This window comes from Carcharhinus amblyrhynchos, chromosome 3 (genome assembly GCF_965287045.1).
Source record: "Carcharhinus amblyrhynchos chromosome 3, sCarAmb.v2.hapA, whole genome shotgun sequence".
Lineage (NCBI taxonomy): Eukaryota > Metazoa > Chordata > Chondrichthyes > Carcharhiniformes > Carcharhinidae > Carcharhinus > Carcharhinus amblyrhynchos.
Window position 1 is genome coordinate 17,296,651 of NC_137326.1, and position 24,651 is coordinate 17,321,301.

The 24,651-nt window shown below is 45.0% G+C and overlaps 1 protein-coding gene across 1 annotated transcript in view; it reads left to right on the forward strand.

Annotated features, from left to right (window-relative positions):
* LOC145362480 (inter-alpha-trypsin inhibitor heavy chain H3-like) overlaps positions 1-24,651 on the forward strand; it is a 92,447-nt gene that overhangs the window by 40,257 nt on the left and 27,539 nt on the right. The window contains exon 17 of the mRNA XM_080218495.1: positions 4,960-5,055. Coding sequence (XP_080074621.1) covers positions 4,960-5,055 — 96 coding nt within the window. The remainder of the gene's footprint in view (positions 1-4,959; positions 5,056-24,651) is intronic.

A 24,651-nucleotide genomic window follows, 5' to 3' on the forward strand; every position in this document is an offset into this window, starting at 1 on the left:
AAAATGTTCTAGAATAAAAGGCAAGGGGAGTGGTAACTGTCACAATAAAGAAAGAACACACTGGTCCGAAGTGGCAAAATGGATGGCAGTTATGTGTGAAAGCAGAAACACAAAAATAAGATACAGACTGGTACTTGGGGAAAAAAATCAAAATGGAGGATAGCATTCATGATCCAGAGTTTTTGAACTCAACATTGAATCCAGGAGACTATAAAGTGAGGTGCTTTTCATCATGTTTGTGTTGAGCTGCACTGGAACACGGCAACAAGCCAAAGGCAGAAATGAGGGCATGAGAGCAAGATGGTGAATTAAAATGGCAAGCATCTAGAAGGTCGGGACCATGCTTGCAGACTGAATGGGGATGTTCCACAAGTGGTCACTCAGTCTCTGTTTGTCTCCCCATTGTAGAGGAGGCTGCGTAGTGAGCAGCGAATGAAAGTGAAAGGAGTTCAAGTAAATCACAGCTTCAGCTGGAAATAGTGTTTGGGGCCTTAGACAATGGGGTAGGAGGAGGTAAATAGGCAAATGTTACACCATCTGTTGTTATTTGGGAGGATGCTGTGGGAAGGGGGTGAGGTGTTGGGGGTGATAGAGGAGCCGCCAGAGTGTCACACAGGGAACGACCCCTTCAGAATGCTCATAGGGGAGGGGAAGATATGTTTATTGGTGGCATTGTGCTGGAGGTGGCGGAAATGATGGAGGATGATGCTTTAAATGTGGAAGCTAGTGGGTGGAAAGTGAGGACAAGGGGACCCCATCATGGTTCTGGGAGGGAGAGGAAAGGGTGAGGGCAGATGTGCTGGAAATGGGTCAAACATAGTTGAGAGTCCTTTCAACCAGAGTGGGAGAAAAGAAAAAAGGAAAACAGGTCAGATGTTGTAGAAGATAACATCATCAGAACAGATGGACTGAAGATAGAAAAACTGGGAGAATGGAATGGAGCCCTTATGAGTGTGAGGAAGAGTAGTTGAGGTAGCTGTAGGAGTCAGTGGGCTTTTAATGAATATTATTAGACAGCCTATCCTGAGAAGTGGAGACAGAGAACTCAAGGAAGTGTTGAAGATGGACCATGTGAAGGCGAAATTTGGAAGCAAAATATATGTATATTCCCAGATTTGGATAAGAGCACAAGAGCGTGAAGCAGCACTGAAGCAGTCACCGATGTAGCAAAAATATGTTGCAGGAGGGGACTGGAACAAGGAATGTTTCACATAATAACAGGCATAATTAGAGCCCATGTGAGTACCCTAGACAACACCTTTTATTTTGGAGGGCAGTAGACAAGTCAAAGGAGAAAACGTTCAATGAAAGAGCAAAAGAGAAAGAGAGCGGTTGTGGATGAGCACCATTCAGACCTCTGTTCAAGGAAGAAGCAATGAGCCCTCAGACCATGGTGAAGACAAAATGGTTAGGGATGAGGAACTGGAAATTGTTGAAATGATGGGGCATCAAAAGAATCATGAACATGGGTGGGATGAGACTGAACAAGGAAGAAAAGGTAGAGTCAAGGTCCAAGCTCTGGAAAACAAGCTAGCCAAACTTAAAACCAGACTCACTTTCCAAAGAGAACTAAGGGATTGCTGTGTGCTTTGTTTCACGGAGACGTGGCTCACTCCTGCTTCACTGGGCTGTGCCCTAAACCAGAGGGCTTCTCAATCCATTGAATGGACTGTACAGCGGCCCCACACAAGGCTAGGGGAGGTGGGGTCTGCTTCCTAATCAACACTTCATAGTGCCTAGATGTAGCAACACTGGCGAGTTTCTGCTCCCCGGACTAGAATACCTGATGCTAAAATGCCACCCCATTACCTTCCTCAGGAGCTCACCTCCATTATCCTGATGGCAGTTTATATTCTATCCCATGCAAACGTGAAGGTCGTGCTGGATGAAATATGTACCACTACGAGTAGCCTTGAGGCGAAACATCCCAAGGTCTTGTTCTTCATGGCCGGAGACTTCAATGAGGCCAAGCTCAAGAGCGTACTATCAAGTTACAACCACCACGCCTCCTGTCCCACCAGATGCCCAAACATCCTAGGCCACTGCTACATAAATATCAAACATGCCTACCACTCTATCGCCCGCCCATTACTTTTGTAAATCAGACCACAAAGCTGTGCTCCTGGCTTACAAGCAAAAGTGGGAGAATCCATCAAAGAAAGTCATGCAATATTGGTCTGAGGAATTGGATGATCTCCTGGGGGACTGCTTAGAGTCAGTCGATTTCTCAGTATTTAAAAACTCTGCGATCAGCCTGAAAGGGTACGCCACTACAGTAACTGACTTTATTAGTAGGTGTGTAGAAGACTGTGTGCCAAAGAAATAAATTCACGTGTTCCCCAACTGCAAACCATGAATGAATAGGGATATTCAAGTCAGGTGACCCTGACCTATACAAGAATGCCAGATACGATCAAAGGGGATCCATCAAAGATGCCGAAAGATAGTATCAACCAAGCTAGAGTCCCCAGGCTAACCACACTGACCCCCGCCAACTGTGGCAAGGCCTGCAAGACATAACAGGCAACAAGATGAAGACATGTAAAATCACCAGCTCCAACACATCGCTCTCTGATGAGCTCAATGCATTCTACATCTGTTTTGAGCAAGAGATCAGTGAGAGCACGCCCTCCACCCTGGAAGCCTCACATGAAGCTGTATCTGGAGTCACCATTGCAAATGTCAGAGCAGCTTTCTCGAAGATCAATCCACGAAAAGTGACTGGCCCAGATGGGGTACTGGACGAGCACTCAGATCCTGTGCAGATCAGCTGGCAGGGGTATTCGCTGACATCTTCAACCTCTTTTTACAACAATCTGTGGTCCCTGTCTGCTCAAGGAGACAACCATCATCCCAGTACTTAAGGAAAGCCAAGCAGTGTGCCTTAATGACAATCGTCTGGTGGCTCTGACATCCATCATTATGAAGTGCTTCAAAAGACTAGTCGTGGCACAAATCAATTCCAGCCTCCTGGCCTGTTTGGATCCACTACAGTTTGCCTACTGCCACAACAGGTCCACAGCAGATGCCATCTCCCTGGCTCTGCACTCCACCCTGGAATACCTAGATAACAAGGACACTTATCGCAGATTCCTATTTATTGACTACAGCTCAGCCTTCCAATGAAACTCATCTCCAAACTCCTAGTCCTAGGCCTGGGCTCCTCCCTCTGTGACTGGATCCTGAACTTCCTAACCCACAGACCACAACTAGTAAGGATAGGCAACAACACCTCCTCCACGATCATCCTTAACACAGGTGCCCCATAAGACTGTTCTCAGTCCCCTAATATACTCCTTACACACCTATGACTGTGTGGCCAAATTCCCCTCCAACTCGATTTTCAAGTTTGCTGATGACACCACCCTTGTGGGTCAGATCTCAAACAATGAAAAAGATAGAGAATCTGGTGAACTGGTGCGGCAACAATAATCTCTCCCTCAATATCAACAAAACGAAGGAAATTGTCATCAACTTCAGAAAGAATAGAGGAGAACATGCCCCTGTCTACATCGACAGGGATGAAGTGGAAAGGGTTGAGAGCTTCAAGTTTTTAGGTGTCCAGATCACCAACAACCTGTCCTGGTCCCCCTGACACTATAGTTAACAAAGCCCACTAACGCCTCTACTTTCTCAGAAGACTAAGGATATTTGGCACGTCAGTTACAACTCTCACAACTTTTACAGATGCACCATAGAAAGTATTCTTTCTGGTTGTATCACAGTTAGGTATGGCTCTTGCTCTGCCCAAGTCCGGAAGAAACAACAAAGGTCATGAATGTAGTGCAATCCATCACGCAAAGCAGCCTTCCATGCATTGACTCCGTCTGCACTTCCTGCTGCCTTGGCAAAGCAGCCAGCATAATTAAGGACCCCACGCACCCCAGACATTCTCTGTTCCATAAGAACATAAGAACATAAGAACATAAGAAATAGGAGCAGGAGTAGGCCATCTGGCCCTTCGAGCCTGCCCCGCCATTCAATAAGATCATGGCTGATCTGTCGTGGCTCAGTTCCACTTTCCCGCCCTCTCCCCATAACCCTTAATCCCCTCTCTTATCAAAAACCCATCAACCCGCTTCTTAAAAATATTTAGCGAGGCAGCCTCCACCACTTCAACGGGCAGAGAATTCCAGAGATTCACCACCCTTTGAGTGAAGAAGTTCCTCCTCAACTCCGTTCTGAACCGCCCCCCCTTTATCTTGAGGCTGTGCCCCCTAGTCCTACTGTCTTTTTTGAGCGGGAAGAGTCTTTCCACCTCTATCCTATCCATCCCATTCATCATCTTATACGTCTCAATGAGATCTCCCCTCATTCTTCTAAACTCTAACGAGTACAAGCCTAGTTTATTCAGCCTCTCCTCATAGCTCAACCCCCTCAACTCCGGTATCAGCCTAGTAAACCTCCTCTGCACTCCCTCCAAGGCCAAAATATCCTTGCGCAGGTGCGGCGCCCAAAACTGCACACAGTACATCGGGAAAAAGATACAAAGGTCTGAGGTCACGCACCAACCGACTCAAAAACAACTTCTTCTCTGCTGCCATCAGACTTTTTAATGGACCTACCTTTCTCTACATCCTAGCTATGACTGTAGCATTATATTCTGCACTCTCTTGTTTCCTTCTCTGTGAATATTATGCTCTGTCTGTGCAGCGCACAAGAAACAATACTTTTCACTGTATACTAATACGTATGGCAATAATAAATCAAATCAAATCAAAATGATCATAAAATTGAGGAAACAAATTGCTGAAAATAATTCTTCAGTTGGCCTTTCCAGCCATGGAACTTTTATACAGCTGATAACTAACTTCAGAATATAATGAATACATTTACAAATCATGTAATTTTTAGAAAGTACTGCTAAACTTGATTGTAATAAAATTCTGTGGCGAATTGGTGGACACAGATTTCTTTAAAAAAATGATGTAATTCAGTGTGTTTTCTTTTATTTTTCAGACCCAGCTATGATATCACGGAACGCTCAGGCTCCACCCGACCCGTCAGGTTATTTTGATTATTCCTACACTGGGCCCCCTGCTCCTGGTCTTTTAAGTAAGTCTTTTGAAATTAATCTCAATCTTATTTTGAGATGAGGTAAACTGCCATACAAAAGTAAGAAATTCTTGACCAAATACAAACACCTGAAGGAAGCCATGATTTCCAAAATTGCCATCTCATTTACCAACATCTAAAGGACTAGTCGTGATGGCTCTGTGAGCAGATAAGGCAAATGAATAGATTCCAGAGATAGAATGGCAAGAAAGTAAGTATGGCAATGGTCTGGAATGGAGGAGGCAATGGCCTACTGGTATAATTGCAAGATTATTAGTCCAGAAACTCAGCTAACGTGCTCAGGATCTGGGTTCAAATCCTGCCATGGCAAATGGTGGAATGTGAACTTAATTTTTTAAAATTATCTAAAATTAAGAATCTACTGATGACCATGAAACCATTATAGATTGTCGGAAAAACCCATCTGGTTTACGAATGTTCTTTAGGGAAGGAAGTCTGCCACCTGTACCTGGTCTGGCCTACATATGACTCCAGACTCTCAACTGCCCTCTGAAATGGCCTAGCAAACCACTCAGTTCTATCAATTGCTACAAATTCTCAACAAAGAAATGAAACTCAATGGACCACCTGGTATTGACCTAGGCACCAGAAAAGACAATGGCAAAACATACAGCCCTTTTGACCCTGCAAAGTTCTTCTTGCTAACATTTGTGGCTAGTGCCAGAATTGGGAGAACTGTCTCATAGACTAGTCAAGCAATAGCCTGACATAACCATTCTCACAGAAGAGAATGGTGGTGGCACAATGTTAGCACTGCTGCCTCACAGCGCCAGAGACCCGGGTTCAATTCCCAGCCTTGGATCACTGTCTGTGTGGAGTTTGTACATTCTCCCCATGTCTATATGGGTTTCCTCCGGGAGCTCCAGTTTCCTCCCACACTCCAAAGATGTGTGAGTTAGGTTGATTGGCCATGTTAAAAATTGCCCCATAATACCTGGAGTTGTGGGGATAGGGCCTGTGTGGGATTATGTTCAGTGCAGACCCAATGGGCCCAATGGCCTCCTTCTGCACTGTAGGGATTCTATGAAATGGTGATGAATCATACCTTATCATCCCTGGATATGTCCTGTTCCACCAGCAGGACAGACACAGCAGATATGGTGGCACGGTGGTATTGAGTCAAGAGGGAGATGCAAGTTTGACTCTGGGCCCCATGAAGTCTCCTGACTTCAGGTTAAACGTGAGCGAAGAAATCTCTTACTGGTTACCAGTGACTATCCTACTTTGGTTGACGAATCAATACTTCTCCATGTTGAACAACACTTGGAGAAAGCACGGAGGGTGGCAAGAGCACAAGGTGTACACTGGGCAGGAGATTCCAATGTCCACTACCAAGAGTGCCTCGGCAGCTGCACTATTGATCAAGCTGGTCGGGTCCAAAAGCACATAACTGCTAGATTGCAGCAGGATGTGAGGGAACCAACAATAGGGAAAAATATACTCATCCTTACCAATCTGCCAGCAGTAGATGCATCTGTCCACAACAGTATTGATAACAGTGACCACCTCACAGTGCTTGTTTTACCATTTTGATTCTAAGTGCTGAGCAGACTTGAAACTGGGAATGTTTCAGATCTGACTTTTATTCCCGTTCTGAGGTGCCCGCATACACACTCTGCCTGCAAAAATATCAGCACTTCCAAATCACGCTGCACTAGCCTTTGGGCGGGGCTTAACGTGCCCGAAATCCTGCAGCTCCGATCGGCGTCTCCAAATGAGCATGCGCAGAAAAAATGGTAGAATGCTGCGCCCCTGCCTCTTCCCTCCCAGGCCAGATAATGCCTCCCCTTGGCCCCTACAGACATTGCCCCACCCTCACAACATTATTGACAGCTTTATTCCCTCCCTACCCCTGCCACCCAGACCAATCACAGGCCCCTCCTCTTCTGCCTTCTCCCCCACTGATCTCAGGCAGGGTGACGGTGGACCACCCCCCCTTCCCCTCCACTGACCTCAGGCAAAGTGGCAGAGGACCCCCCTTCCATTCCACCGATCTCAGGCAGAGTGGCAGCGGATCCCCACTTCCCCTCCACTGATCTCATGCAGAGTGGCGACAGACCCTCCTTCCACTCCACTTATCTCAGGCAGAGTGGCAGCGGACCCACCTACCCTCACCCCTGTGGAAAATTGCTCAGGTCTTTGTATGTCCTGTACATAAAAAGCAAGACAAATCCAATCCGGCCAATTACCATCCCATCAGCCGATTCTCAATCAATAATAAAGTGTTGGAAGGAGTCATCAATTGTGCTATCAAGAAGTATCTGCTCAGTAACAACTTGCTCAATGACATCCAATTTGGATTTCGCCAGGGTAACTCAGCTCCTGACCTCATTACAGTCTAGGTTCCAACATGGACAAAAGAACTGAATTCCAGAGGTGAGGTGAGAGTGATAGCTCTGGATATCAAGGTTGCTTTCGATCAAGTGTGGCATCAAGGAGCCCTAGCAAAAGTAAAATCAGTTGGTTTCAGGGTGCAAACTCTCTGCTGGTTGGAGTCATATCTGGCAGGTAGGAAGATGGTTGTTGTTGTGTGGCGTCAGGCATCTCAGCTCCAGGACATTTCTGCAGGAGTTGTTCAGATAGCTGCTTCATCATTGACCTCTCCATTATTTGGTCAGAAGTAGGGATATTCACTGATGGTCTGATGATTGCACAATGCTCAGCACTATTCAAGACTTCTCAGATATCGAAGCAGTCCATGTTTGAATGCAACAAGATCTGGACAATATCCAGGCTTGGGCTGACAAGTGCCAAGGAACATTTGTATTACATAAATGCCAGGCAATGAGCATCACCAATAAGAGACAATCTAATCACCACGCCTTGACATTCAATGGCGTTGCCATCACTGAATCCCCCACTGTCAACTTCCTTGGGGTTACCATTGACCAGAAACTCAACTGGACTTGCCACGTAAACACAGTGGCCACAAGAGCAGGTCAGAGGCTAGGAATACTGTTGTAAGTAACTCATCTCTTGCCTCCCCAAAGCCTGTCCACCATCTACAAGCACAAGTCAGGAGCGTGAAAGAAAATATTTGGAAACAAACTTATGTGAGTTAGTCATTATTCTAAAGAATTAATAAATACTTTCAGAAGTGTATTTTTTTAGTTCATTCATTGGATGTGGGCATCACAGGGTCAAAATGCCCTTTAAAGTTTTTTTTTAAGGTTTATTTATCAGTTACAAGTAAGGCTTACATTAACACTGCAATGAAGTTACTGTGAAATTCCCCTAGCCACCACATTCCGGCACATGTTCAGGTCAATGTGCCTAACCAGCACGACTTTCAGACTGTGGGAGGAACCAGAACACCCGGAGGAAATGCACACAGACACGGGGAGAACATGCAAACTCCACACAGACAGTGATCCAAGCCGTGAATTGAACCCGGGTCCCTGGTGCTGTGAGACAGCAGTGCTAACGACTGTGCCATCGTGCCACCTTCCCTAACTGCTCTTAAACTGAGTGGCTTCTTAGGCCATTTCAGAGGCATTTATGAGTCAACTATACTGCTGTGGGCCTGAAGTCACATGTAGGCCAGATCAGGTAAGGATGGCAGATTTCCTTCCCTAAAGAATACTAATGAATCAGATAGGTTTTTACAACAATGGCAATGGTTTCATGGTCATCTGTGGAGTTTTAATTCCAGATGTTTTACTGGGTTTAAATTCCACCTTCTGCCATATGGTGGGCTTTGAACCTGGGTCCCCAGAAGATTACTGAGATCTCTGGATTATTAATCCAACAACTGCACCAAAGCCTTCCTAACAATGGATTGGATGTAACAGCCACAAATCAGGCAGGCTGCTCCTTCTTGCCCCAAAAAGATATTTATGTAAAATATGGTGTCGTGACATTGGATTTCTGACACTCTACGATACTACAGAACACAAGCGTGTACCAAAATTGGAATCTCACCCGCCACTTTGGAAAAACAATTTACTTGTTGAGCTTGTTAAAAGGCTAATTGACTACAATTTTTTTGTTGCTCACTCCATTTTTCACCAGTCTCATGAGAAAAACATTGGCAGTGATTTTCACCAGGTTTGAGGAGGCAGCACAGCAGAATAAAAATCCTGTAAATGAAACCAGGGCTGCACATAGTAATAGGTCTGCTGCTGAGGTTGGAAGCATTTGGCTGCTGATTGACTCTGTTTCTTCATTTTTGTCTAGGCTCGTGTAATAAGTAGATTACTGTAGACAGTATGAGAGGAAGGTTAGACGGGTGGTGGAGAAGAGAAATGTCCAGACCGAGGGGCTGAGGTGTGTCTATTTTAACGCCAGGAGTGTAGTAAATAAGGTAGATGAGTTTAGGGCGTGGATTGCTGCTTGGGATTGTGATGTGGTGGCCATTACAGACACTTGGATATCTCAGGGACAGGACTGGGTACTTCAGGTGCCAAGGTTCAGATGCTTCAGGAAGGACAGGGTTGGGGGCAAAAGAGGTGGTGGAGTGGCACTGTTGATCAGGACAGTGTCATGGCTGCAGAGAAGGAGGATGCCTTGTAGGGACTGTCTACAGAGTCTCTGTGGGTGGAAGTTAGGAACAGCAAAGGGTCGATAACTTTGCTGGGTGTTTCCTATAGGCCGCCCAATAGTGGCAGGGAAGTTAAGGTGCAGATAGGGAAACAGATCCTCGAGAGATGTAGAAATAACAGAGTTGTCGTGGTGGGAGACTTTAATTTCCCAAACATCGACTGGAATATCCCAAGGGTAAGGGGTTTGGATGGGGAGGAGTTTGTTAGGTGTGTTCAGGAGAGTTTCCTGACACAGTACATGGATAAGCCTACGAGAGGAGAGGCTGTACTTGACCTGGCACTGGCTAATGAACCAGGACAGGTGTGGGATCTCTCGGTAGGAGAGCATCTTGGGGATGGAGATCATAATTCTATCTCCTTCACATTTGAAAGAGATAGGATCAGGCAGGCTAGGAAGGTGTTTGTCTGGAGTAAGGGGAAATATGAAGACATCAGGCAGATAATTGGATGAATAAACTGGAAGGAGGCGTTCTTGGGGAAAAGTACAGAAGGAAGGTGGCGGATATTCAAGGAATGTTTGACTGGAGCTCTGCATGATAACGTTCCGATGAGACAAGGAGGTTTTGGTAGGGCGCGGGAACCGTGGTGCACGAAGGTTGTGGTGAACCTAGTCAGGAAGAAAAGAAAGGTGTATAAAAGGTTCAGAGAGCTAGGAGATGTTAAGGATCTAGAGGAGTATAAGGCTTATAGAAAGGAGCTTAAAAAAGAAATTAGGAGAGCCAGAAGGGGCCATGAGAAGGCCTTGGCAGGTAAGATTAAGGAGAATCCCAAGGCCTTCTACAAATATGTGAAAAGTAAAAGGATGAGAAGAGAAGGGATAGGACCTATGAAAGGTGAAGGGGGAAAAGTCTGTGGAACCAGAAGAAATGGCAGAGGTGCTTAATGAGTACTTTACCTCGGTATTCATGGTGGAAAGTGATCTGGGAGGTTGTACTACAGGTTTGTGGCAGTCTGAAAAGATTGAGTATGTGGATGTTAAGGAAGAGGACGTGTTAGAACTTTTAAACTCTATCAAGATAGACAAGTCGCTGGGACCGGATGGGATGTACCCCAGGTTACTGTGGGAGGTGAGGGAAGTGATTGCAGAGCCCCTGGCGATGATCTTTGTGTCGTTGATGGAGACGGGAGAGGTTCTGGAGGATTGGAGGATTGTGGATGTGATTCCTATTTTCAAGAAAGGGAACAGGGCTAGCCCGGAAATTACTGACCGGTGAGTCTGACCTCAGTGGTTGGTAAGCTGATGGAGAGGCTTCTGAGGGATAAGATTTATGAGCATTTGGAGAAGTTTAGAAAGATCAGAAATAGTCAACATGGTTTTGTCAAGGGCAGATCGTGCCTTACGAGCCTAGTTGAGTTCTTGAGAATGTGACTGAACACATTGACGAAGGAAGAGTGGTAGATGTGCTTTACATGGACTTCAGCAAGGCGTTTGATAAGGTCCCCCATGCAAGACTTCTTGAGGAGGTGAGAGGGCATGGGATCCAAGGGGCTTTGGCCTTGTGGATCCAGAACTGGCTTGCCTGCAGAATACAGTAAAAAGTCTGACAACACCAGGTTGCCTGCAGAAGGCAGAGAGTGGTTGTGGATGGGTCTTTTTCTGCATGGAAGTCGGTTACCAGTGGAGTGCCCCAGAGATCTGTTCTCGGACCCTTGCTGTTTGTCATTTTCATAAATGACCTGGATGATGAAGTAGAGGGATGTGTTAGTAAGTTTGCCGACGATACGAAGGTTGATGGTGTTGTGGGTGGTCTGGAGGGATGTCAGAAGTTGCAGCGGGACATAGTTAGGATGCAAGACTGGGCAGAGAAGTGGCAGATGGACTTCAATGCAGATAAATGTGTAGTGGTCCATTTTGGTAGGACCAACAGGATGAAGGAAAACAACATCAAGGGTAGGAGTCTTAGTTGTGTTGAAGAGCAGAAGGATCTTGGGGTCCGGGTCCATAGGACTCTTAAATCAGCCTCGCAGGTGGAGGATGTGGTCAAGAAGACGTATGGTGTACTGGCCTTCATTAATCGAGGGATTGAGTTTAGGAGTCGGGAGGTAATGCTGCAACTTCATAAGACCCTTGTCAGACCCCACTTGGAGTACTGTGCGCAGTTCTGGTCGCCTCACTATAGGAAGGATGTGGAAGCTATTGAAAGGGTGCAGAGGAGATTTACAAGGATGTTGCCTGGATTGGGAAGCATACCTTATGAAGATAGGTTGAGGGAGCTGGGCCTCTCCTCCCTGGAGAGACGAAGGTTGAGAGGCAACCTGATAGAGGTTTATAAGATGTTGAGAGGAATAGATAGGGTGGATTCTCAGAGGCTATTTCCCCGGGCTGAAATGGTCGCTACGAGAGGACACAGATTTAAGGTGCAGGGAAGCAAGTACAGAGGAGATGTTAGGGGTAAGTTTTTCACTCAGAGGGTGGTGAGTGAATGGAATCGGCTGTCATCAGTGGTGGTAGAGGCGAACTCGCTGGGGTCTTTTAAAAGACTTCTGGATGAGTATATGGGATCTAATGGGATTGGGGGTTATAGATAGGCCTATGGCTTAGTAGGTATAGGTGTGATCGGCGCAACTTGTGGGCCGAAGGGCCTGTTTGTGCTGTAGTGTTCTATGTTCTATGTTCTAAGTAAGGAAAGAGGGAGGGGGCAGGAAGCCTTTAGAGTGATGATCATTACTGATTCCCAATACACAGTCCAAATTCCATCCTGGTGGACGGCCCACTCTAGAAGCCCAATTGGGTGGGAAGCCCCCTTTCCCAATGCTAACTGGCCAGCTGACATTTGATACAATGTCCTCATACAATGGGTGGGATTTTACAGTCTCGCTTGTCCCTAAACCGTAAAATCCCACCCGAGGTCAACGGACCTTTCCATTGTCCGCCCCTTGCCCGCTCCAATTCCAGTGGCGGACGGGGTGGCAAAATTCCAACCAATGAATACTAGAGTAAGCAAACTGCACACTCCCGTTTCATCTGCCTTACCCTACCGAAAACTGTAAACTCCAGCCCAATGTTAAAAGACTGAAGGTCAGAATAAAACCCAACTAAGCTCATTGCTTGATCAATCCATTTTGTAGTATTGCTCATTGTGAATTGTAGCATGGCAGGGAAACAATTTCTCTTGATTACGTTCTTAATATTTCCCATCAACCTCGCCTAGTGAAAGGAACTGTTATGGTTCATTCCCACTTTGTCAATCAGATACTTGATTGTTATGTTACCAAATAACAGGTTATTTGTAGCAATCACGATGTGACCCATGAAGATGTGACTCTAAAGATTCATCTTTTTTGACCCAAAGATGTGATGTCAATGAACCAAGTTGAAACAGAAAACAAATCAATCACATTGCTCAATCTTTTCTGTTTTGTCCTAGCCAGCTAACTACCTCCAGCTAATAATTCAATTTAGAATTCAATATTTTTTAAAATTACATAATTATTTTAAAAATATACAAATCTTGAGTTTATGGATATATGCTAGACACAGTGTTTTTAAATTAAATAATTAATCAAAAGTGTTAATGTTTTCCAGGCGGATTTCAAGACCATGACTTGGTTGTTAAGTTGTTTTGAAACATCTTGGTTCAACTTTCCCAAACAGAAACTAAGTGCACAGCGGGTGGGAAAACGGGGGATTTTGCCGCCCATTTTTTGATCATATTTAGTGGGATGGATTTCCAGCACTCTGTGCTTCACAGAGTCCGTCGGGAGATTCACAATAGTAAGGGGGAGGCGTATTCGAATACTGCCCAAGAGGCTGGCATCAGTGCGCTGAGTAGGTTACTGCGCATGTTCCATTCTGTCAGTAGGGAGATCGGTACACATGCATTTGCCCCAATCGCCGGCCTCCCGATGTTATACTCGGCCACCCCCAACCCCTCACCCATCTTCCCCCAATCGCCAATCTCCCTGACAACCTCCTGACCCATCCCCGAACACCCCTCATGGCCAGTCCAGCCTCACCGCCTCCCCCCTTCCTCCCCCCCATAGCTAGCATGACTCCTCCCCATGGCCAGCCCCTGTCGCTCCCTCTCTCATAAGAACATAAGAAATAGGAGCAGGAGTAGGCCATCTAGCCCTTCGAGCCTGCCCCACCATTCAATAAGATCATGGCTGATCTGAAGTGGCTCAGTTCCACTTTCCCGCATTCACCCCATAACCCTTAATCCCCTTGCCTATCAAAAACCTATCTACCCGCACCTTAAATATATTTAGCGAGGCAGCCTCCACCACTTCAACGGGTAGAGAATTCCAGAGATTCACCACCCTTTGAGTGAAGAAGTTCCTCCTCAACTCCGTTCTAAACTGCCCCCCCCTTACCTTGAGGCTGTGCCGCCTAGTCCTACTGTCCTTTCTGACAGGAAGAGCCTCTCCACCTCTATCCTATCCATCCCATTCATCATCTTGTACGTCTCAATGAGATCTCCCCTCATCCTTTTAAACTCTAACGAGTACAACCCTAGTTTATTCAGCAAAGTTATTCTCCATCTCCCACTAATCCCTCATGAAGAGTGTGTAGCAGCCCCCATTCTCCCACCACCTCCAAAGATTGGCTCCGCCCCCAGGGTGCCCCACCACATCAGGCCCCATCCTCTTATCATTGCCCAGGGCCAGGGCGCTGGGCTGAAAGTACCCAAGCGTCAGTAACCCCCAGCCTCCGACCTCCCAGCAAGGTCATCACACCTGGTCCCAGTTGATTGGATCAGTTTTAATCCCTATTGGTGGGAATCTCTCAGGGGTGGGGGGAATATTAGGGAACCTGGACGAGACCGAGTCGGGCTTGCTAATGATTTGGAAATAAAGATTTCCACATGCTAATCAGCCTTGCGCTGTTTTCTGGAATGAAGCTGATTACTTCTGAAGAATGGCCTACGAAAGTCACTATCTGCTCGATTCCCAGTTGTGAATCCCGCTGCAGGCCCCCTTCCCGACATTTTCCGGTCTGCTGCACTATTGGAGCAGCGCAGCGGGCAGGGAAAAGCATGCCCCTCATCTAATTTTAAGCTGTTTCTGAGATTTGTGACACATGCTACAAACATGGAAGAGTTTCTTTGTTCTGATAGAAATCACCCAATAATCACAAGCTGCTTTTCTTTTTGTGTAACTATTTGTAAAAGTAATATTTTTAATTATCACTCCTGATAAAATTTCCATGTAACCCAGAAAATTCAGCTTGTTCAGTGATAGAAATTGTTGGTCAGGAAGGCGAATGGGATGCTGGCCTTCATAGCGAGGGGGATTGAATATAAAAGTAGGGAGGTCTTGCTGCAGCTGTATAGGGCATTGGTGAGGCCGCAGCTGGAGTACTGTGTGCAGTTTTGGGCGCCGCACCTGCGCAAGGATATTTTGGCCTTGGAGGGAGTGCAGAGGAGGTTTACTAGGCTGATACTGGAGTTGAGGGGGTTGAGCTATGAGGAGAGGCTGAATAAACTAGGCTTGTACTCGTTAGAGTTTAGAAGAATGAGGGGAGATCTCATTGAGACGTATAAGATGATGAATGGGATGGATAGGATAGAGGTGGAGAGACTCTTCCCGCTCAAAAAAGACAGTAGGACTAGGGGGCACAGCCTCAAGATAAAAGGGAGGCAGTTTAGAACGGAGTTGAGGAGGAACTTCTTCACTCAAAGGGTGGTGAATCTCTGGAATTCTCTGCCCGTTGAAGTGGTGGAGGCTGCCTCGCTAAATATTTTTAAGAAGCGGGTTGATGGGTTCTTGATAAGAGAGGGGATTAAGGGTTATGGGGAGAGGGCGGGAAAGTGGAACTGAGCCACGACAGATCAGCCATGATCTTATTGAATGGCGGGGCAGGCTCGAAGGGCTAGATGGCCTACTCCTGCTCCTATTTCTTATGTTCTTATGTTCTTATTTCCTTGACAGGTGGCATGATGGTTGATTATGGTAAGATGAAATTCAATAATTTATCATTTTATATAGTCATATCAAGGAGGAAGGCTGATGGTGTAGCAGAAATGTCACTGGACAAGTAATGCTGTGGCACATAGGCAAATTTTCTGGGGCATGGGTGTTGTTAGGGTTTGTTCAGTGTCATAATTAGGTCTGAAGGCTTGTGTGGTTGGACATTAAATGTTTATTAACAAGTCATAATTATATACATCTCCAGGCTATAGCCCAAACAAGGCTGGAATTCTCCAACCGTTCACACTCCATCATTACTGCCAGAGAGGACAGGGAAGTTGGCACTCAGCCAAATCTCCGTCCACTGCAGCGGGATGTGAGAATCCCACCGGCTTGAACTGGCAGAGAACCCTGCCCTCTATCCCCATGCTGCTTTCTGCTGGCTGTACTGGACCCTATCTTCCACCAAGAGACTCTCTATATCATACTGTTGGTGCTACTGTAACTTTTGCAATGCTAAACATCCTTTTACTACACCTCCCTCCAGGTCCTCAACCAAATATATTTACGAGATGATATTTCAATGCTACTCCTCCTCCATCCTCCTCAACTCTCTCGCTTAATAAATTCAGACAGTCCGAGATTGGATAACTCTTCCATATCTCTTCTGTATCGCGTTTGGAGGAGTGGTTGCTCAGTTGCTTTTGGAAAGCTTTTCTTGGTCCGGAGTTGAAATTGTTACATTAACTCTTGCTATGCCAAACACTCGTGTTGTACGATGGATTCAAATCTCACCACGATAGCCAGTGGAATTTACACTTGATTCAAAAGAATTAGAAATTGAAAGCTTGATCTTATGGCACACCAGCCAGAATTTTTCAAGATGGGCAAGCTCATAAAATAAAATGCGTGGTCTTCCAAATGCCTTCCGGTCTGTCCCCAACCTGTCTCCCATTTTACATGGGCAAGCAATGTGTGGAGCAATCCATCCATCCTTGGGCCTATTGAGGCTTTTAAATGAATTTCATTTGAAAATGTTCATATGTGGATGTCAGACTGAGGATCAGATCACTGATGTGCTGTGATATTCCCTGCAATTAAAAAAAATGCTGCAGATAACCATATTATTGAATTAAATGTGGCACTTAGGTCAAGTCCCAGAGAGTGAATGGTAACAGTGGCACCATTCCCCTGTGTGGGACAACCCATGGGACTGGTTGGTTATGAATTGTAATGAGGTGGGGAAATGCTTCTTGCAATTTCTGTTGTTTACGTACTCTTCATTCTTGCTATTGGTCAAGTGAAGTGTTTTATTCCTTTTGTATTTAGTCAAGCAAGTACTTGATTGGTAACTTAGCATGCAAGTGTTTTTGCAGCAATCATGATTTATTTTGAAATCTTTGAGGCCTGATCCCTCTGAGGCACACATTGAGACATAATGCCAATGACCCAAGAGTACCCATAAAACTATCAAATCAAATTGCTCAATCTTTTCAGTTTTTTCAAGCAATTAAGCCATCTACAGCTAATGATTAAATTTAGAATTCAAAACATACTTTTTAAAATGACATAATTATTTCAGAAATATACTTACTTTGGATGCATGCAAACATGTCAAAGACAAATTATCCAATGCTGATTATTTTTAATTGGCACAATTGATCAATATACTTATTCCCATAAAACTCAGAGAATACTATAGGGAGATTCAGTGATAAAATACCTGAAGCAGTATGTTATTTACTTGTTTAACTCATTTTGGCAGGTCAAATAGGATGGCAGAATATAATACGAATGGTAGGACTCTTGGCAGTGTGGAAGATCAGAAAGATCTTGGGGGTCCGAGTTCATAGGACATTCAAACCAGCTGCACAGGTTGAAGCTGTGGTTAAGAAGGCGTACAGTGTACTGGCCTTCATCAATCGAGGAATTGAGTTTAGGAGTCGAGAGATAATGTTGCAGCTACATAGGACCATGGTCAGACCCAACTTGGAGTACTGTGCTCAGTTCTGGTTGCCTCATTACAGGAAGGATGTGGAAGCCATAGAAAGGGTGCAGAGGAGATTTACAAGGATGTTGCCTGGATTGGGGAGCATGCCTTATGGGGATAGGTTGAAGAAGCTGGGTCTTTTCTCCTTGGAGAGACGAAGGATGAGGGGTGACCTGATAGAGGTGTATAAGATGTTGAGAGGTACTGAGGTTTTAAATAAGTTTTTTGCCTCGGTCTTCATGGAGGAGGACACAAATAGTTTGCCGGATATTAAAGATAGAAAGATGGTAGGAGATGAGAGCCTAAATGCAATTACTATCAGTAGAGAGGTAGTGCTTGATAGACGAATGGGACTGAAGGTGGACAAGTCCCCAGGACCGGATGGAATGCATCCCAGGGTTCTGAAAGAAATGGCAGAGGTGATAGTGGATGCCTTAGTAATTATTTATCAAAATTCGCTGGACTCCGGGGAAGTGCCGGAAGTTTGGAAAACGGCTAATGTTACGCCGCTATTTAAAAAGGGTAGCAGACAAAAGGCAGGGAATTATAGGCCAGTTAGTTTAACGTCTATAGTTGGAAAAATACTAGAATCTGTCATCAAAGAAGAAATAGCGAGGCACCTAGAAAAGAATGGTTTGATCGAGCAGACGCAGCACGGATTCGTTAAGGGGAAGTCGTGTTTGACGAATTTATCAGATTTCTGTGAGGATGTGACTATTGCAGTAGACAGAGGGGAACCGGTGGATGTGGTGTTTTTAGATTTCCAAAAGGTGTTTGATAAGGTGCCTCACAAAAGGTTGCTGCAGAAGGTTAGGGTGCACGGAGTTGGGGGTAAGGTGTTAGCATGGATAGAGGATTGGTTGTCTAATAGGAAGCAGAGAGTTGGTATCAATGGCTGCTATTCTGGTTGGCAGTTGGTGACTAGTGGAGTGCCGCAGGGATCGGTGCTGGGGCCTCAACTGTTTACCATTTACATAGATGATCTGGAAGAGGAGGCTGAGTGACAAAATTTGCTGATGACACAAAGATGAGTGGAAAAGCAAATTGTGTGAAGGGTGTGGAAAGTCTGCAGAGAGATCTGGATAGGCTGAGCGAGTGGGCAAGGACCTGGCAGACGGAGTATAATGTTAGCAAGTGTGAGGTTATCCACTTTGGCAGAAATAATAGCAGGAGGGATTATTATTTAAAAGACGAAAAGCTACAACATGCTATGGTGCAGAGGGACCTGGGGGTCCTTGTGCACAAGTCACAAAAACCCAGTCTGCAGGTGCAGCAGGTGATCAAGAAGGTGAATGGAATGTTGGCCTTTATAGTGAGGGGGATAGAATATAAAAGTAGGGAGGTCATGCTGCAACTGTATAGGGTACTGGTGAGGCCACAGCTGGAGTACTGTGTGCAATTTTGGTCACCGTACTTGTGCAAGGATATATTAGCCTTGGAGGGAGTGCAGAGGAGGTTCACTAGGCTGATACCGGAGATGGGGGGGTTGGACTATGCAGAGAGACTAAATAGACTGGGTCTGTACTCGTTGGAGTTTAGAAGGATGAGGGGGGACCTTATAGAGACGTATAAGATAATGAAGGGGATGGATAGGTTAGAGGTAGAGAGATTCTTCCCGCTTAGAAAGGATAGCAGGACTAGAGGACACAGCCTCAAGATAAGGCGGGGGGGGGGTGCAGTTTAGATCGGAGTTGAGGAGGAACTTCTTCACTCAAACAGTGGTGAATCTCTGGAATTCTCTGCCCGTTGAAGTGGTGGAGGCTACCTCGCTAAATATATTTAAGTCACGGGTAGATAGGTGTCTGATAGACAAGGGAATTAAGGGTTATGGGGAGAAAGTGGGAAAGTGGAACCGATCCACTTCATATCAGCCATGATCTTATTGAATGGCGGGGCAGGCTCGAAGGGCTCGATGGCCTACTCCTGCTCCTATTTCTTATGTTCTTATGATCGAGTGGATAGTCAGTGGCTTTTTTCCAGGGCTGAAATGGTTGCCACAAGTGGACACAGGTTTAAGGTGCTGGGGAGTAGGTATAGAGGAGATGTCAGGGGTAAGTTTTTCACTCAGAGAGTGGTGGGTGCGTGGAATGGGCTGCTGGCAACAGTGATGGAGGCAGATTCAATAGGATCTTTTAAAAGACTTTAATACAAGTACGTGGAACTTAGTAAGATAGAGGGTTACAGGTAAGCCTAGTAATCTCTAAGATAGGAACATGTTTGGCACAACTTTGTGGGTCAAAGGGCCTGTATTGTGCTGTAGTTTTTCTATGTTTTGATGTTTACTCATGAATTTCCTCTGCAGCCTGGCCCATTATTCCTGGTAAGACACCTTTCAAACCTTCATTGTTTCATATGGGGGTGAATGGTCGGGGAGAGGTGGTGAATGGAGCGTTAAACCCTAGCTGGGAGAGGCAGGTGATTGCAATAGGGGAGGCGGGTGATATTCGAGGGAGGAGGGGGTGGATGACTGACAGATCTCTCTATTCTATTGACTAGAACAGTGAGACCTGCACATGTGCACTTACACCCTCTACTCTGAGCAGCTGGCTTTCCAGCAAGTTGAGGCCCTGCTTCCTCCCCCCTACTGGAAGGAAACAGACAGTGCATTTTGCACTCAGTGGAATAAGATTTAATTTGTGGTCTTGCTAAGAAAATGGATATAAAACTCTCCCATTTTTGGTTGATTGCTCCTATGAATCTAATTACTATAAGACTTGCAAAAGCAATTGTATTTTAAATTGACACAACTGATCAATATACTTATTTCCAGAAAATACTGTAAGGATGTTAAATACCTGAAGCCATATTAGTTACTTGATTTTACATAGAGTCATTGAGTCATAGAGATTCACAGTATGGAAACAGGCCCTTTGGCCCAACTTTTTCATGCCGCCCCTTTTTTAACCCCAAAGCTAGTCCCAATTGCCCACATTTGGCCCATATCCCTCTAGACCCATCTTACGCATGTAACTGTCTAAACACTTTTTAAAAGACAAAATTGTACTCACCTCTACTACTACCTCTGGCAGCTTGTTCCAGACACTCACCACCCTCTGTGTGAAAAAGTTGCCCCTCTGAACCCTTTTGTATCTCTCCCCTCTCACCTTAAACCTATGCCCTCTAATTTTAGACTCTCCTACCTTTGAGAAAAGACTATCCAGCTGATCTATAGCCCTCATTATTTTATAGACCTTTATAAGATCACCCCTGAGCCTCCTACGATCCAGAGACAAAAATCCCAGTTTATCCAGCTTTCCCATAGAACCATAGAAAAGTACAGCTCAGAAACAGGCCTTATGGCCCTTCTTGTCTGTGCCGAACCATTTTTTGCCTAGTCCCACTGACGTGCACTTGGACCATATCCCTCCACACCCCTCTCATCCATGAACACGCCCAAGTTTTTCTTAAATGTTAAAAGTGACCCTGCATTTACCACTTTATCCGGCAGCTCATTCCACACTCCCACCACTCTCTGCGTGAAGAAGCGCCCCCCTAATATTCCCTGTAAACGTTTCTCCTTTCACCCTTAATCCATGCCCTCTGGTTTTTTTCTCCCCTAGCCTCAGTGGAAAAAGCCTGCTTGCATTCAATCTATCTATACCCATCAAAATCTTATACACCTCTATCAAATCTCCCTTCATTCTTCTACGCTGTAGGGAATAAAGTCCTAACCTATTCAATCTCTCTCTGTAACTCAGCTTCTCAAGTCCCGGCAACATCTTTGTGAACCTTCTTTCACCTTTCAACCTTATTTACATCCTTCCTGTAACTAGGTGACCAAAACTGTACACAATACAGTTGTATTGTACAACTTCAACAAGACGTCCCAACTCCTGTATTCAATGTACTGATCAATGAAACCAAGCATGCTGAATGCCTTCTTCGCCACTCTGTCCACCTGTGATTCCACTTTCAAGGAGCTATGAACTGTACCCCTAGATCTCTTTGTTCTGTAACTCTCCCCAATGCCCTACCATTTACTGAGTAAGTCCTGCCCTGGATCAATCTACCAAAATGCATCACCTCGCAGTTATCTAAATTAAACTCCATCTGCCTTTTGTCAGCCCATTGGCCCAATTGATCAAGATCCTGTTGCAATCCAAGATAACCATCTTCACTCTCCATTATGCCACCAATCCTGGTGTCATGTGCAAACTTACTAACCATGCCAATTAAATTCTCATCCAAATCATGAATATAAATGACAAATAACAGTGGACCCAACACCAATCCCTGAGGCACACCACTGGTCACAGGTCTCCAGTGTGAAAAACAATCCCCTACAACGACCTTCTGTCTTCTGCTATCAAGCCAATTTTGGATCAATTTGACTACCTCACCTGATTCCCATGAGATTTAACTTTATGCAACAATCTACCATATGGTACCTTGTCAAAGGCCTGGCTAAAGTCCATGTCGGCAACATCAACTGCATTGCCCTCATCTACTTTCTTGGTTACTCCTTCAAAAAACTCAATCAAACTTGTGAGACATGATTTTCCACTCACAATGCCATGCTGACTGTCCCTAAACTGTCCTTGAGTCTCTAAATGCCTGCAGATCCTGTCTCTCAAAATACCTTCTAACCACTTACCCACTACAGATGTGAGGCTCACCTGCCTGTAGTTCTCAGGTTTTTCCCTGCAGCCCTTCTTAAACAAAGGCACAACATTTGTCACTCATCAATCTTCAGGCACTTCACCTTTGACTTTCAATGTTTCAAATATCTCTGCTGGGGACCCGTAATTTCCTCCCTAGCCTCCCACAATGTCCTGGGACATACTTTATCAGGTCCCGGGGATTTATCTACTTTGATGCACTTCAAGATATCCAGCACCTCCTTCTCTGTTCTATGTACACTCCTCAAGACATAGCTATTTATTTCCCCAAGTTCCCTAACATCCATGCTTTTCTCAACAGTGAATACTGATGAGAAATATTCATTTAGGATCTCACCTGTCTCTTGTGGATGCACACAGATGACCTTGTTGATCCTTAAGAAGTCCTACTCTCTCCCTACCATTTATCTAATTTTAAGCTGTTTCTGAGATTTGTGACGCATGCTACAAACATGGAAGAATTTCTTTGTTCTGATATAAATCACACAACAATCACAAGTTGTTTTTCTTTTTGTGTAACTACTTGTACAAGTAATATTTTTAATTATCACTCCTGATAAACATTTCCATGTAACCCAGAAAATTCAGCTTGTACAGTGATAGAAATTGTTTAATAATACATTGATTTTCTTGACAGGTTATGATTCCCGAGTCGCATATGGTAAGATGAAATTCAATAATTTATCATTTTATATAGTCATATTAAGGAGGAAGGCTGATGGTGTAGCAGAAATGGACAAGTAATGCTGTGGCCCATAGGCAAATTTTCTGGGGCATGGATGTTGTAAGGGTTTGTGCAGTGTCTCATAATTAGGTCTGAAGGCTTGTGTGGTTGGACATTAAATGTTTATTAACAAGTCATAATTATATACATCTCCAGGCTATAGCCCAAACAAGGCTGGAATTCTCCAACCATTCACACTCCACCATTACTGCGAGAGAGAACAGGGAATTTGGCACTCAGCCAAATCTCCGTCCACTGCAGCGGGATGTGAGAATCCCACCGGCTTGAACTGGCAGAGAACCCTGCCCTCTATCCCCATGCTGCTTTCTGCTGGCTGTACTGGACCCTATCTTCCACCAAGAGACTCTCTATATCATACTGTTGGTGCTACTGTAAATCTTGCAATGCTAAACACCCTTTTACTACACCTCCCTCTAGGTCCTCAACCAAATATATTTACGAGATGATATTTCAATGCTACTCCTCTTCCATCCTCCTTAACTCTCTCGCTTCATAAATTCAGACAGTCCGGGATTGGATAATTCTTCCATATCTCTTCTGTACCACGTTTGGAGGAGTGGTTGCTCAGTTGCTTTTGGAAAGCTTTTCTTGGTTTGGAGTTGAAATCGTTACATTAACTCTTGCTGTGCCAAACACTCGTGTTGTACAATGGATTCAAATCTCACCACGATAGCGGTGGAATTTACACTTGATTCAGAAGAATTAGAAATTGAAAGCTCGACCTTATGGCACACCAGCCAGCATTTTTCAAGATGGGCAAGCTCATAAAATAAAATGCGTGGTCTTCCAAATGCCTTCCGGTCTGTCCCCAACCTGTCTCCCATTTTACATGGGCAAGCAATGTGTGGAGCAATCCATCCATCCTTGGGCCTATTGAGGCTTTTAAATGAATTTCATTTGAAAATGTTCATATGTGGATGTCAGACTGAGGATCAGATCACTGATGTGCTGTGATATTCCCTGCAATTAAAAAAAATGCTGCAGATAACCATATTATTGAACTAAATGTGGCACTTAGGTCAAGTCCCAGAGAGTGAATGGTAACAGTGGCACCATTCCCCTGTGTGGGACAACCCATGGGACTGGTTGGTTATGAATTGTAGTGAGGTGGGGAAATGCTTCCTGCAATTTCTGTTGTTTACGTATTCTTCATTCTTGCTATTGGTCAAGTGAAGGAAAGTGTTTTATTCCTTTTGTATTTATTCAAGCAAGTACTTGATTGGTAACTTAGCACATTTTTGCAGCAATCATGATTTATTTTGAAACCTTTGAGACCTGATCCCCCCACCAACCCGCCAGCTCCCTTTGCCAAAGTTAAATGTCTGATCAAGGGCAGCACAGTGGCATAGTGGTTAGCTCTGCTGCCTCACAGCACCAGGGACCAGGGTTTGAATCTAGCCTTGGGTGAATCTCTGTGTGGAGTCTGCACATTCTCCCCGTGACTGCGTGGATTTCCTCCAGGTGCTCTGGTTTCTTCCCACAGTCCAAAGATGTGTGCGTTAGTTTGATTGATCATGCTAAATTGCCCCTTAGTATCAGGGGAACAGGGTAAATACATGACGTTACAGAGAAAGAGCCTTGGTGGGATTGTAGTCAGTGCAGGCTTGATTGGACAAATAGCTTCCTTCTGCACTGTCGGAATTTAGATGATGATTTCTATGAAGATAGGGTACAAAGCGTTATCTTGTCAGCTTGGGTCTTGTTTGTCTCTCTTGTGGAAACTGTAAATTGGATTCAATTTGAATTTGAATTTGATTTTTGGAGCTATCAAGGAGATGGATTTGGGGTTGCCCAGACAGCTCTGTGCATTGGCTTTGTAACTTAAAGAAT